Raw genomic sequence first — 13418 nt, 5'->3', positions numbered from 1 at the left:
TGGGCTCTGGTTAAGCAGGTGCTCACTTGTGTATTAGTTAAGGTCTGCAGAGGCAGCACCATTGCAGCCTGATGGACACAGAGCAGAGCTGTAGCCTACTGTAAAAACACGTCAAGCCATGGCCGCAGAAGGAACAGCACTTTGACTGTGAGCAAATTAGGCTTGTATTTTCACACTAGCCGATCCTGCACAACAGGCCTGCTGAGCAGCTTGATTTCTTGTCAGCATATCAGGGTACAGCTGTCCAACTTGTTCAGAGGACAGTTTTAGCTCTTGCCAGTATCAATAAGGATACAGGCAGCTCTGAGAGCTATTCCCACCACACAGGGGGAAAGAGTACCTTATAAGAAAAGGAAAATGAAAACACAGGAATTGCTTTTTAAAAAAAAAAACAAACAAAAACAACCAACCTTTAAAAATGTTGTTTTATCCTGCTTTCTGGAAACTTTGTCCAAAGTTAGGAATATAATGAGGGCAGATTAAATTTGTTTCCTTGCCCAGCACTGGCCCATCTGAAATGTTTGCTTTTCACATTGTAGACAAGGGTCATTGGCTCAGTAGGGTACAATGCTGTAACAGGCTTCACCATTAGATCGCTGTTTCCTCTGGGTGATTGTCAATTCATAAGACATTCTGTCTTTGTTTCCACTGTTGAACTTGTTTGAAAGCCTATTTCTATTTCTATGGAAAGCAGCTTTGGGCACCTTCTGTTTATAAATCAGTGTTGAGTAATGAGCACAAAATCAGTTGAAGTGTTCAAATGCACCAGTCATGTACTCCTGAGGAATACTTCATTGAAAAAGTAATACAAAATTCCAGTGTATGGATTTTTGTGGCAGCACTTTGTCTGCCTGCTGCCTCACTGTGTGAGGGTTTGCTGAAAGCTAAGGCAGGTTTGTAGCCAGAGTCCTTGTAGTAATCACATGTGCTACCAGTAAATGCTTTCAGCTGCTGGAGCTTCAGCTCCTGGTCTCAGCTCCGGTCCCTTCATGTGCTTGCAAAAACACCTGTTGCTGGGTGTATGACCAGTGGATGCTGTGGATGAAGCAGGCCTGTGTAACCTGGGAGCCTCATGATCTTGTCCTCTGATCTCGCCCGGGTGCTGTGGAGCCGTATTGCACAGGCTTGACAGCTGGCTGTGCAATCAGGCTGGCGTGGGCGCCTGAGATACAGCCCTCATGTGAGAGCACTATGGAGGTGCTGCACACCCACCTCCCTTGCTGTAGATTTTATGTGAGTAGGGAACCGGGAGCTGTGAATCCAAACTCTGTGCAGGGAGAAGAAAATGCCTTAGTAGCTCACTTGTCATTCTTCCTCAGCTTTGCTCCTTCTGTTAACTGGTGGAGACAGGTGCCTCTGCCTGTGCTGTGCTGGGAACCCGCTTGTACAGACTGGTCTCATTTGGGCACTTGTGGAAACCTGCTGACTGTAAAGAATGAAGCTGAAACTTCTCATACTCCATCCTGTGTCACCATTTCATCTTGCTGTGATGCCTTAATACTGCTGTTATGGAAATCATTGGGTTGCCCTATGAATGATCTGTGTGGTGAGAAATAAAGGGTCATAATCTAACACTAGCTTCTCTGTTACCTTGGTACTTGGTTGTGAGGAATACAGGCTTAGCCAAAGGCTAGTAAATCCTCCAACCACAATGGATATCCAGAAAATAACATAATTGTTTTCTGCCTGGTATGTTCTATCAGGGAGTAAAATCCCCTGAAGATAGTCATGTTTGTCGATGGGACACACTGCCTTGCTTTCCTCTCAGCTTCTGAATTAACTTATGGCATGAGTCCCCTTTTTCTCCGTCTTTCACCCAGTTCTTTGTGGGTATTTACAGCAGCTGTGAAGCCAGGAAGTAAACAGTAGATCAGACTGTTTACTTGTTTTCAATGAGCTTGCTAGTTTTAAACTGGCTGAAAATCTGGTTTATTGTAGATAATGGGCACAAACCCTTCGGGCAGAACCCACACAAATTGAAGTCAGACCTGGTGAGCTGTATACTCTACAGTGGATTGAGATAATGTTAGAATACCACTTGTATGTCTTTTATTTTTAGAAGGTAGCATTCAGGATATGAAAACTGTAGCCACAATTTCCATGGGGTTTTGGTTTTCTACCCTATTGTTTACATGGGACACTGCACCATGAAGTTTCTGGAGGAAGGTATGAGCCCTCTGTGCTTCTTAGTGAAGCAAGAAAGAACAGGGGAGAAGTTTGAGGAGAGTAGTCTCGCTCTGTAACCTGTCCCCACAGGCTTCTTTGTCCCACGTGTCTGGGGATCTTCCCACTATTGTTGGAAATGATCACAGTGTACAGCGGGACCTGTCATGGTCATACTTGTAGTAAGATCAAATTAAAACTGTTTCCTGGCTGTGGTTTTTCTTTCTTTCCTGCACTGAGGCACCTCTTGAGCTTGTGAAAGTAACTGGGGGTGTGTTTCTAGAATGAGGATGCTGAAAACCTCTGGCTGTGGAGAACGTATGGACCACGGACACTCTTCACTGCACAATCAATGCTTCAGTTCTAATCTGCATGGAACAGAAAAAGCCCACATAGCACTGGCTTGCTGTTTTTTATAATGAACTTTTTTGTTTTGCTATTTGATTTAAGCAATAATGTAGCAATGCTAATTCATGTGGATGTCTTGAGCTCCTTGTAGTTGTGCATTGGAGGTTTTTTCTGTTGTCACAATGATTTGATTCTCAAACAAGGAATGATCAGCCTAGCTCTGTGCTGAGGCGTGAAGGTGCTGGAAAAGGCTGAGCTGTCAGGAAAATTTACATCTCAAAGATTTATAATGGTGTGCTAGTCCTGTAGGAGATGCTCTGCAATCTGAAAATCGAGAGTTTCTGGTTTCCATGCACAGAATTCAGCCCCCATGGTCGGTTTTAACCATGTGGATACGAAGGACGGTTGTGCCTTTCATGAAGTCAGTATCTTTGAAATGCTGCCACATGCAATTATCAAATCCTGACCTGTGACTTCAGAGAAGAGTGGTTTTGTGGTTAAGGCACAAGACTTCCAGCTCTGGGAGCTTTCAGTTTTGCTGGAGACTCCCTTATGTGACTTCAGAGAGGACCTTTCTCCTTGCACTGTATTTCACATGAATGGGGACTGTCTCCTGCTTTGCAGTAGTGCCTGAGCTGGAGCTAGGTAGAAAAAAGCATTTCAGCCCCACTAGGCCTGCTGGTATTGGGGTTTATTTGCATGGTTTATAAGCAAAGCCTCTGTTTATGTTCTCTGCTGTTCTGTTCTTGCTCCCTTGGGTTCAGGAACTGAAACTGTATACCATGAGGACAAGCTACCTCAGTATCTCTCCTGCAGACATTCATCTCGCCACTGAATCGGCAAGATGGTTCACATCAGATTTGACAGTCTTTGAGTGTGGTTGCTCAGTCTTACCTCAAGTTCATCTTCACATTTGTGCCTGCGGCTTCTCTCATTAACCAGGAGGGCATACCCTGTGGTGAGGGGAAGCCTGCAGGACTGTGGCCCCCATGGCTTTCTGTTGAAGATAAAGAGGAGAGGGAAGGAGAGGCTGCAAGTCCAGGTCAGAAAAAGTGTGTGGAGCGACTTCTATCCGATGTGCTGTTGGGATGCCACAGCTGCATTGCTCTGTGCTAGCCAGAGCTGCGCATGTCAATAGCTGACCATACCGATGCTCTTGGTCAGTCTCAAGTTTGAGAGATGTGTGAGTTAAATCACGTTTGAGTTGACATATTTTGCCTCACATTTTTTGAGTAAGTTGATAATGTGTCTGAGCTTTTATGGCAGGACAATACTGTAGTAGTTAGGCCTCTCGTTGTAAAATGTGTTCTTCCACTCCCAATGTTCGCATTATTAGGTAAGCTTGGTACATTAGCCTTCAAAAAAACTTGCCTGTTCCTTTTGTTTTCTATTTTTAGAGTTCTTTTAACTAATGCTGTTGTATTTCCTTAGGCCCTAGTGGGCAAGCAGTTTTGGAGGAGAATGGCTGTTTTCAAGAGGAAACCTCTATTAACTCTTGTATTTTTGAAGTATCCAGGGCAGGAATTTAGACTTGATTGCAGTGTTCGGATTTTTTCTGTGGTTTAATGTGCAAGCCATTATGCATGCCTCCATGATTGAGGAGGATTGCGTAAGACGCTAAGCCACAAGTGCTGGAAGTAGGACCAGATGAGGTGGGGGAGAAAATGCATGGTAAGGAAGGCTGGCTATTTGCTTAGGGCACTGCAGCAGGATTGTGGTGTTTGGATTAAGTCCCTTGGTCTTGCAGAGCTTCCATGCACGATCTTGGGCAGACGAGGGGCTGTGACCAGTGAGCACGAGTTTGTGATGAGCTGGCTGGAAGCCAAGCATTGTCCCACAAGAAGTTTTGGTAACTGTATGTTCTGTTCCTTTCATGTTTTCTTCCAAATGATGATGAAAACTCCTTCAGATGTTTGTAGAAGTTGCCTTGGAAGGCAGCTTCAATTTTCAGCAAGTTCTAATGCTAAGCAAGTCTGAAAATGCTTGGCATGACAAAAAGGCAGCAGAGAAATGCCCTGTTAATGCTGGGTTGGTTAATTACAGCTGTGGAGGATGTCAGGCTCTTTGTTACTCCCCATCATGATTATGAACAGGCCAGAAGTAATCCCAATGTAGTTCAGGTTGCTTTCCTGCAATTATCTGTAGAGTATGTCCCCAACCAAGAAAAGCCTGCTTCTCTATGGCAAGAAACCCACAAACAAAAAAGCCTAGGCAAACCCAAGAGCAAAACAACAGTGAGGAAACAGCAAAGTAGGAGAGTTATTGCTTTATTACATTTTTTTAAAAGGTGTGTGGCCCTTTAAGAGGAGCTTAAAAATATTTTAAATGGAGACAGATTAAATGAAAAAGATTGCAAACATCTGATCCCTGCTTGCCAGTGTGCCTTCAGCCAGCTACCCCTTTTGTCCATCTGAGTTTCTGAACTGTTGATGATCTCACCAAAAAATAAACAAGCTGCAAAAGTGTTCAGGGAGTTCAGCACATTTAGGAAGTAACCAAGGAGTCAGGGTGGGGGGAATTTTTCTTCCAGTTGTGGTGAAACAGGGTGCTTTAGCCTCTGCTCGAAAGAAAAGGACGTTTTTATGTTATTGCAGGAGCTGGCTCTTTTTCCCAGTTTCTCCCCAGGCTAAGAGAGGGGATAGTGGTTGGTTTTTGGGGTTCAGTGAGACACTTGCACAGTGTGATCAAAACCAGTATTATCGCTGAGTGGTCCTGCTCAGGGGGAGAGAGTAGGGCAAGGGAGAATCTTTTGTCCCAGAGTAACCTCCGCGTCGCCTCAGTAGAGAGGGGGTAATATACTTTCTCAAGTGGAACAAAAAGGCAACAGGGAATTTGTAACTGGATATGTAGATGAGGGAGCAATGACCGTCAGTAACCCTGCGTGCTTTGTGCCGCAAGAGCAGAGCGTGTGGCTTCCTCCCCTCGCCAGCTGCTCTGCCAGCCTTGGCCCTGGGAAGCAGAAGTGGCACCCGGGCCACCAGCCTCCCCGTTACCACCGGTGGCACCCTGGCTGCCCAGTACACTTTTTTCTGAGCGTTGGGCTTTGAGAGTATCGCCTGCCGAGCTAAGCAAAAAAACCATGAATGGGGAGGAGGGTTACAGCTGTTCCGTATAGGAGGGGGAAGGTACAAACTCCTGGGGCTCCCTTGCTTTACTTCCCCCCTTGGAGCTTGTTGTTTTCCATTGTTAGTAGTGGGCTGTGGCATCCTCTCTAGGTTTCCTAAAGTAGAAAAAGCAGTGTGCCACCTTGCTGGTTGACTTGGCTTAGTCTGGAAATCTTCACCCTGGTAAATCCCATGAGACTTTCTCTCTCAGCTCCTCCTGGCACAGCTGCTTTCCTTATTACTGTTATTTAAGCATAGTAAAGACAGAATTGTGCTCGCTCTGAAAAAAAACCCCAACCAACAAAACACGCAGACACCACAAAACAACTCAAAACGGTGTGAGGATCAGTTGCTTAAGCTTCAGGCTCGTGAACTTCAGTAGTGTTATAGAATTATATTTTCCAGATGGTACCCCTCTGATGTGACAGAGGTACAAATTGGTTTTAAAGCCAAGAGCTGAAACACCAATGGCTTCAGAAGGTAGAGCTTTTGCAAAAGAAAATGCAATTAAAAAGCATTTGCAGAAATCTTGCTGAGTGGTTAAAACTGCTTCCTAAATCTGTGTGTGATTCTATATCGTATTTGTCTGTCTGCATGTGTCAGGCTTTGAAATTTATGGCAAAATACATCTACCATTAACATAATTAAATACAGGCTAGTAAACATCTCGGTGATCCATGCACCAGCTCAGTCTCGTGTTTGATAACACAGGGATTAAATGAAGCTGAATCTTTGTGCAAGGCTAATGCTGGAGTAGGTTTCACCCCAGGGGAGCAGCTTGGTGTATCTTGCTTCTGTGTATGTATGTGCAAATTGAGCTGAAGTAATGATAGTAAAGGGAGTTGTTTCTAAAGGTTCTTTATTTTTTTTGAGATTGACATCGTGGATTGACGTCTCTGAAAGCTGCCAAGTTTCAGAGTACTTTGCCAGCAGCTTCTCTTTTCCCTTTGTGCTATGGTTTGTGTAATTCCCGCTCCCCTATTTGTCAGCTTTGCTTTTCCTGTTCAGAGCTCTCACATGAGTTTCCTTTTGGCTTTGCCCTGACCAGAATGTTGCTTGTTTTGTCACTTTCCAGACTTGAAACTTCGGGATTTCCTGGTTGACAATGAGACGTTCTCAGACTTCCTTCATCAGAATGTGTCCATGCCATCATCTGCAGTAGAGGAGCTACTGGATGCAGAGGTCAACCTCCAGCAGGTAAAGAGCACTTTCAGCCACTAATGTAATGCTTGTCTACTGCTTGTTTAACCCTAGTGCCAAGGTCCACCGTGCAGGACACCTCTGTGCTAGGTGTTGTACAAACACAGAGGAACATGTAATCCTTGCTTCTCTCTTCCCTCTTGCCCTCAATTTACTGTCTTATTTGGTTGGAAACTGTAAAAGGACCCATGTACAAATGTTTGATCTGCACAAGAAAATAGCCTAATGCCCTTCAGGCTAAATTTAATTTTTTCTTTCCTATTCTTTTTACCCAAGTAAAACATTAATGAGGTTGCTAGTGCTGTTTGGGTTTTTTTTGGTTTTTTTTTTTATTAGAAATGAAAATGGGGTGGTTGGTTGGTCACTCGGCATGGACTGGAGCATGGCTTCTGTGTGTTGCTGTGTCTTTGATTCCTGTGCAGCAGAAGGAGGCATGCTTTTTGATTTGTGTCTTCAAGACAGTATACTTGTATGTTATGTAGTACAAGAGAGTTCTGATCTCAGATGAAATTCCTGAGTGCTACGGTCATTGCTTTCATAAACATAGGCAGTGGTGACAATGGACTGGAGCCCCTGGCTTGGGATGGCAGTCTGCCATTGCCAAGCTCAGAACATGTTTTTTGCTAGGCTGGATGAATTGGTCCGCCAGCATCCTTTCTAATGCAGAAGTCAGAACTGGTTGTTTCCGACTTCAAAGGAAGACCTGTTGTTCTCTTAGGGCAGTGCAAAAGGTTATGTGCAAAAGGAGGAGGAAATCCATTCTGCTTCCCAGCTCCAGATCAGATCTTTTCTTTGAAGTGGAGTTGATTAGTAGTCCTTCCAGACGTTGTTTTCATGTAATTACAGATGCTGTCCCCCTTCGCATGCATTGTCTCATTTTTCAGTGGATTCTCTCAAGCCATCTGGTTTAGTGCAGTTTGATAATTAATTCTAAAAGTTAAGGATGTGTTCTACTAAAAAAAAAGTGGAAAAATTTCCTGCCCATTTTAGGCTATAATTTTTGTTTTACTTGAAACTGATTTGCTGAAACTCAAGCTAGATTAAAACAGAATTGTGCTATGGATGGTTCTGGAAGGGTAACCAGAAGGCTTCAACATAGTCATTCTCCCTTAGCTGTTGGTAAGGCAGAATGATTGTTAAAGAGACAAAAAAAGCTAACTTTGACCTTCTGTCATGTGACTGCCCTATTATGTTGGTTGTATATGGCAAAGCCAGTGGAAGGAGAAGAAAAGCTTAGGTTTTGTCTACATACTGTATCTGAAGAGTGGCGAAGGGGTAATCGGTTAGCTAGTTCTTCCTTGAGTGCTTGAAGCTTTGTTCTTGTTTGTGGAATTTTTGTCCTGATTCTGCCAAGGACACTGGGAGTGATGTTGTTTAGTCTTAACAGCATTTTGTGCTCTGGGATTGCAGGAAGAGCTAATGTGAGCAACAGGGCAGTAAGCTGCAGAGGAGGCAGACCAAACCTTTCTTTGAGCATTTTCTAATACAGATAACTGAGAGCTCTGTCTTCCTGCAGGATGACTATTTGACTCACAAAATGAACCCCTTTGATTTTGCTGGAGATCTGGGGTGGAGATGTGACCTCACTACTGAGCTGCATAGTGACTACAGAATTAATAGGCAAGAGTTGTTTGGTCTCTGACTGTATGAGTGGGTCATAGCTTCATCCATAAGGTCATATAGAAGGGCCTATTCAGAGTATGTAAAGCACTCGCATCAAATACAGCCTTCTCCTGCAGTCTGTTAGTGTCCTGTGATTGTTCAACAAGCCAGAAGTTAGGATTTGCAAGCAAATAAGGAACTGTAATCACCAAGGAGGTGTGACGGTTGGTCACTGGTGTTACTGCAGTGGCAGTACTCTAACATGCCAAGCAGAGTCATGTATCCAGCATACTGCATTCAGTGCAAATACATGAAAATGGCCAGAGCCTTGTCTTGATGGGTATGTTGCTTGCTGAGGCAGAGTGGCTCAACTTTGTGTTTGCCCGATGGTGGCAGGTGTGCTCAGAAGGGTGTGGGGTTTGGGGAAAGCCTGGATCAGCAGTGGGCAGGCAGCTATCTAATAGAGTCTGATGTGCTGCCATTGTCCAGGTGTGGCTGTACAGCTCTAATATGGCTTGGATGGCAGGAGCAGGTCTTTACCCTGTGAAAAGCTACAGAGCCACGGTGAGGTCCTGGGCCAGGTCTGCAGTGTGACATGTTGAATGGCAGCAAGGAGTAAATGGTAATGGCTGGGGTATATGCTGCCTGGAAGAAATATCCCTGTTTTGTGCAGCAGGAACAGTCCTGGAGAGAACAATGTGACCTGAGGACAGAACAATCACCTGCAGCTGCTTTCAGACATGAGCCTGGTATTTTGAGAGTCCTCAGGGGACTTAACCTGTCATTTAGAATGTATTTGCCTGTTGAAGACACGGTGGCTTCAGACAACTTGAAGTGGTTGCAGAGAACCGGCTGGGTGTGACTGGGTGTTTCAGTGTGCAGGGGTAGGCAAAGCCTTTGTTCTAGGATGACATGCTGTGGACCTCACTGTTTGGAAAGAGCATCTTTTCTCCAAAAGAGCTTAAAATCTGGGTGAAAAAGATGGACAGACATAGGAGAAGATGGAAAGATTGTTCAATGTTTGGAATGAGCACCAAGGTACTGAGAGACACTGGTTTTCTGTATGCCCACCCAGGGAAGCTGCTTTAGACTCAGCCCAGGTCTCCTGAGCATTATTGCAGTGCCACAGGAATATACCTTTTTCAGCATGGCTGCAGTGGTGACAGTATCTCTGCTGGCAAAAAACTCACCCAGACTATTTCTAAAGGCCAGCCTTTTTGAATGCGAGAGCTATCCAATTTATTCAGCTGAGCGTGCAGCATGGAAACATCCTATTTTTGGCATATGGATGCAGACTAAAGTTAAAGGTTTGCACAAGTATTGCGTTTATAAATCTCTTCTCTCTCCTGTCAGTTCCATCTTGATTGTTTTCTGAATGTAGTGCGCTTTTGCCCCTGGACTGTTGATGCCATTTTGGTTTTGAAAGACAAAATTTTCAGACTTCTCAGCATGATTCAGGAGCTGTTAACTCTTCTGGGATGTGGATCAATTGTCTTTAGCTGTTGCTGGAAGTTGAACAATGCATGCTGGGTATTACAAAAGAACAGAAGGAAGAAATTAAGTGCAAAGCTGTTGTTACCCGTGCATTTACAATAAATTTGTTCCTGTCTAGCCCCAAGGCAAACAAACTCTTTCAAACAGGGGATTCTGGATTTTCCTTGAATTTATCACCTTTATGAAGTGTGTACCTGTTTGACATGTACCTGTTTGTTCAGCAAACCTAAATCATGTAACTGACCTTAATAAAATAAACTAGGCCATCAGGTCTGAAAGGGACTGATAGTTCAGAAGGGATTTTCTGCATTTCTTTCATTAATAAGGAGGTTGCTTGGGGATTAGGAAACATTACTGACAAGAAAACAATCACCTTAAGTAAAATAAGCCCATGAAAGAAGACTAGAGTATTATTTCTTGTTTGTTGCAGCTAGTAAGATAACTTTTTCCACTGATACATTATCTGCCTCAAAACACTGCAAAATGTTTTTCTCTGCAATTAGTGAAGAGATACTTCGGAGCTAAGGGAGGAGTGATCTTGATCCACAACAGCACAGAAAATGTAGCTGGCAGATACATCTAAGGAGTTTGGGACATAGGTCTTTTGCCCTTCACATACATTTGCCAGACTTGTGTCTGGTCACAAGCGTTATTTTTTCTGTGGCTCAGTTCCCAGAAGACTCAAGATTAGGCAATGTGTGTACCCTTGGTTGGAGGAAATGGCTGCTGTGGAGGACAGGATCACTGCTGCTTCTGTACATGCTTGTGGAGAAGTGGAGAGAGACCTGCCTCTCCCAGGACTTCTTCCCCAAGTACTCTGTGGGGAAACATGTTTTTCTTGGCATTGAGTTGTGCATGGGTCAGGGCTGTGCAATCTGTAGGAAAGAATGACCTCTTACCATTCGTAACGCTTCCAGGTAGGGATTAGTTTTATTTAGGTGATAACCAACTCTGTGCTGTGTGTCTTACATGAAGGGAGACTGACTGACTTCCCCACTTTTCCAGGTCATTGTGTATGGTTACCGAATGCAGCTGCAGGATCTCTGCAATAGCTCAACATTGTCTGAATTTCTTACAATCAGAAATCAGACAGCAGCCATGGACTCTGAAGCCTTTGTTTGCACCTTGCCAAAAGAAAAACTCCGTGCAGCCGAACAAGCCTTCCGTGCTAACCTGAATCCTTTGAAGCCCCTTCAGGTAAGTCCACTGGTCCCACCTGTGAGAGGCTATTGTTGACACAGTGACATTTTCTAGGGCTTTCAGTCTAGGATTTCATCCCTGCATTTCCAGTGTGAATGGTTCATTGGCAGTAAGAAAGCAGAAGGATGGTCTTTATTGCTGGAGCATGAACAGCACTGCTTCTTCCTGTCATTCCTACCCTTCCTGTTGCAGTGTGGTACCTGCAGAGCACAAATGTGTGTGGTCCACTGTTCACTTTGTCAAGAGGAAAATATTTGTGCTGTGTACTAACAAACAGGCTCTTCGTTGTCCCTGTGTTTTAGTTAGATGTTGTGTCTTGGTTGGAATGAGCCCAGATGTTAGACCAGCTTGTGCTGAGTGATAAAACCATCACCCTCTGCCCTTGCCATGGGGTCACAGACTGCAGCAGCTTCTAGCCAGTGGCAAGCCACGACCTTTGCACAGGTCTAATTCATACAAAGAGTGAAGTTTTAAAGCCCCGTTTGGAAGATTGACCAACTGGATGGGTTTTGGACCAAGAATTCATTGGACTTCAGGAAAATACATCATTCACAGGATGATTGGAGACTGGAGCAGACTTAACTCTTTTTTCTGTGCAAGCCCAGTGATGCTTTGTTATAGGTCTGTGATATTTGGTAAGATACAAAAGTTTGAGGAAATTAGTGCTGGAAATATCAGTAGAGAAAAGAAGGGAGCACAGAACCCACTCTGTTGCCCACTAAAACAAACACTCTATTGTCTGCTGTGGAAGAAATAAACACTTTGACTCTGTGTGTTTCCAGATTTGATGAGCCTTTCAGGACCAAAAGTCATGTACCACTTGCTTGGCTTTGTCCCCAGTCAAAGAGGGTCATTATCAAGTACTGGAATCATATTACTCTTCTGTGCAGTACATAGTGGCTAGTTACTTCTCCACAGCTCATCTTCTGTTCTCCACGTGTCCTCCATCTGCATTTTTTCTTTGCTGCTGGAAGAGCAAGATAATCATAAGTGTTAAGGGATGAGGTAACAGCACTAAAATTGTCCCCAGAACAAAGATGGGCTGTTTGAAAAGGAATGGCTATAGGCAGTTTTTTCTGTTCAGTTAGATGTATATATATGCAGTTACTTCAAATCATTCAGAGTTGCTACAATTTCGGGGACCAAGGGGGATGAAAATAGCCGGCTACAGTACAACTTAGTATTGGTCTTCTGGGCGCTCTGGAGACTCAGTCTTGCTTTTGTCATCTATGGAAATATCTACAACTTGGCTGACAGAAGCAGGTACTTAGTGTATCTTTGTTGTTACATCTGTGTTGGTGAGAGAAAGCAGTAACAAGCCACTCTATGCCACTTGGCAAAAGAAAAGTAGATTAAGACATTATGTGCAACTTCAGGGGACTTCTGAGAAGTTGGCTCATGATCTCAGCTTCAAAGGAAAAAAAGCTCCAGTCCAGAAGCCAGCAGCTCTAAACCTGCTGTGTATTGCACACTGTCTTTGTAAGGTCCACAGTTTTGCTCAGAAAAATGTCACAGGCTACCCTCTAGTTAAGCTGCTGCAATGCAGGTGAGTGAAAGAAAAACCAACTGGCTTCAATGTGGCCAGACAAAGTGGGTGAATTAACTCTATGATCATTCATGACCAGCACATTTGAAACTTAGTGTCTTTAAAGGTTAAGAAGTGCTTTGACCTGCAGTAACATCTTTGAACAAAGAGGGAACTTTCTGCTCAAGAACAAAGCAGGCTTTATGACATAGTTTATCATTAAAGGCACTGTGGGTCAAATCTTGGACATGCACACTGAAGACAGCATGCACCATGTCTACTACGGAGCCTGTGAACCAATGCCAACAATTTGTCCAGAGATTTATTTTTAACTGTTTTACTTAATCCCCTTGATACTTCACAGCATGGCATTTCAGCAAGTAAAAGTAAGGGCCAAATCAAATGCAGGTACAGCAGTAACTGAGAGGCAGGGTTTGACTCATATAATGGGACCTGGGCTCCGTTGGTTGCAGCATTCTGTGATTTATGGAGGGGCAGCTTCTTAATATGATTAGATCAGTATAATTGGGGTAAAAAGGACTTGCAGCTGTGTGCAAACACCAAGGGCTTGAATACAAAACCAGGAGGTTTTGCCACTCAAGTATCTGGGCAGTAGAGTGGCTATAGTTTCTTGAACTGTCATAACCCAGGAGACTCAGGCTAGGATCCACCTGCTTGTTCCTGCCCCTGTGCATTCCTGTTTGTTGTCCCCTCTGTGAGATGATGAAGTAAATTACATCATGGAATTGATCCAGATTAAAAGTGACTGACCTGATTGTGTG

The 13418-nt window shown here is 44.0% G+C and overlaps 1 protein-coding gene across 3 annotated transcripts in view; it reads left to right on the top strand.

The window, feature by feature from the left end:
* Positions 1 to 13418, top strand: part of ABCA1 (ATP binding cassette subfamily A member 1) — a 97335-nt gene that overhangs the window by 40034 nt on the left and 43883 nt on the right. For all 3 annotated transcript variants that reach the window (XM_056324297.1, XM_056324294.1, XM_056324296.1), the window contains 2 exons: positions 6691 to 6812; positions 10917 to 11108. In XM_056324297.1, coding sequence (XP_056180272.1) covers positions 6691 to 6812; positions 10917 to 11108 — 314 coding nt within the window. The remainder of the gene's footprint in view (positions 1 to 6690; positions 6813 to 10916; positions 11109 to 13418) is intronic.

This window comes from Falco biarmicus, chromosome Z, assembly GCF_023638135.1.
Source record: "Falco biarmicus isolate bFalBia1 chromosome Z, bFalBia1.pri, whole genome shotgun sequence".
Taxonomy (NCBI): Eukaryota; Metazoa; Chordata; class Aves; order Falconiformes; family Falconidae; genus Falco; species Falco biarmicus.
The sequence above is the reverse complement of the archived record's forward strand: the minus strand, read 5'-3'. Positions and strand labels throughout refer to the sequence as shown.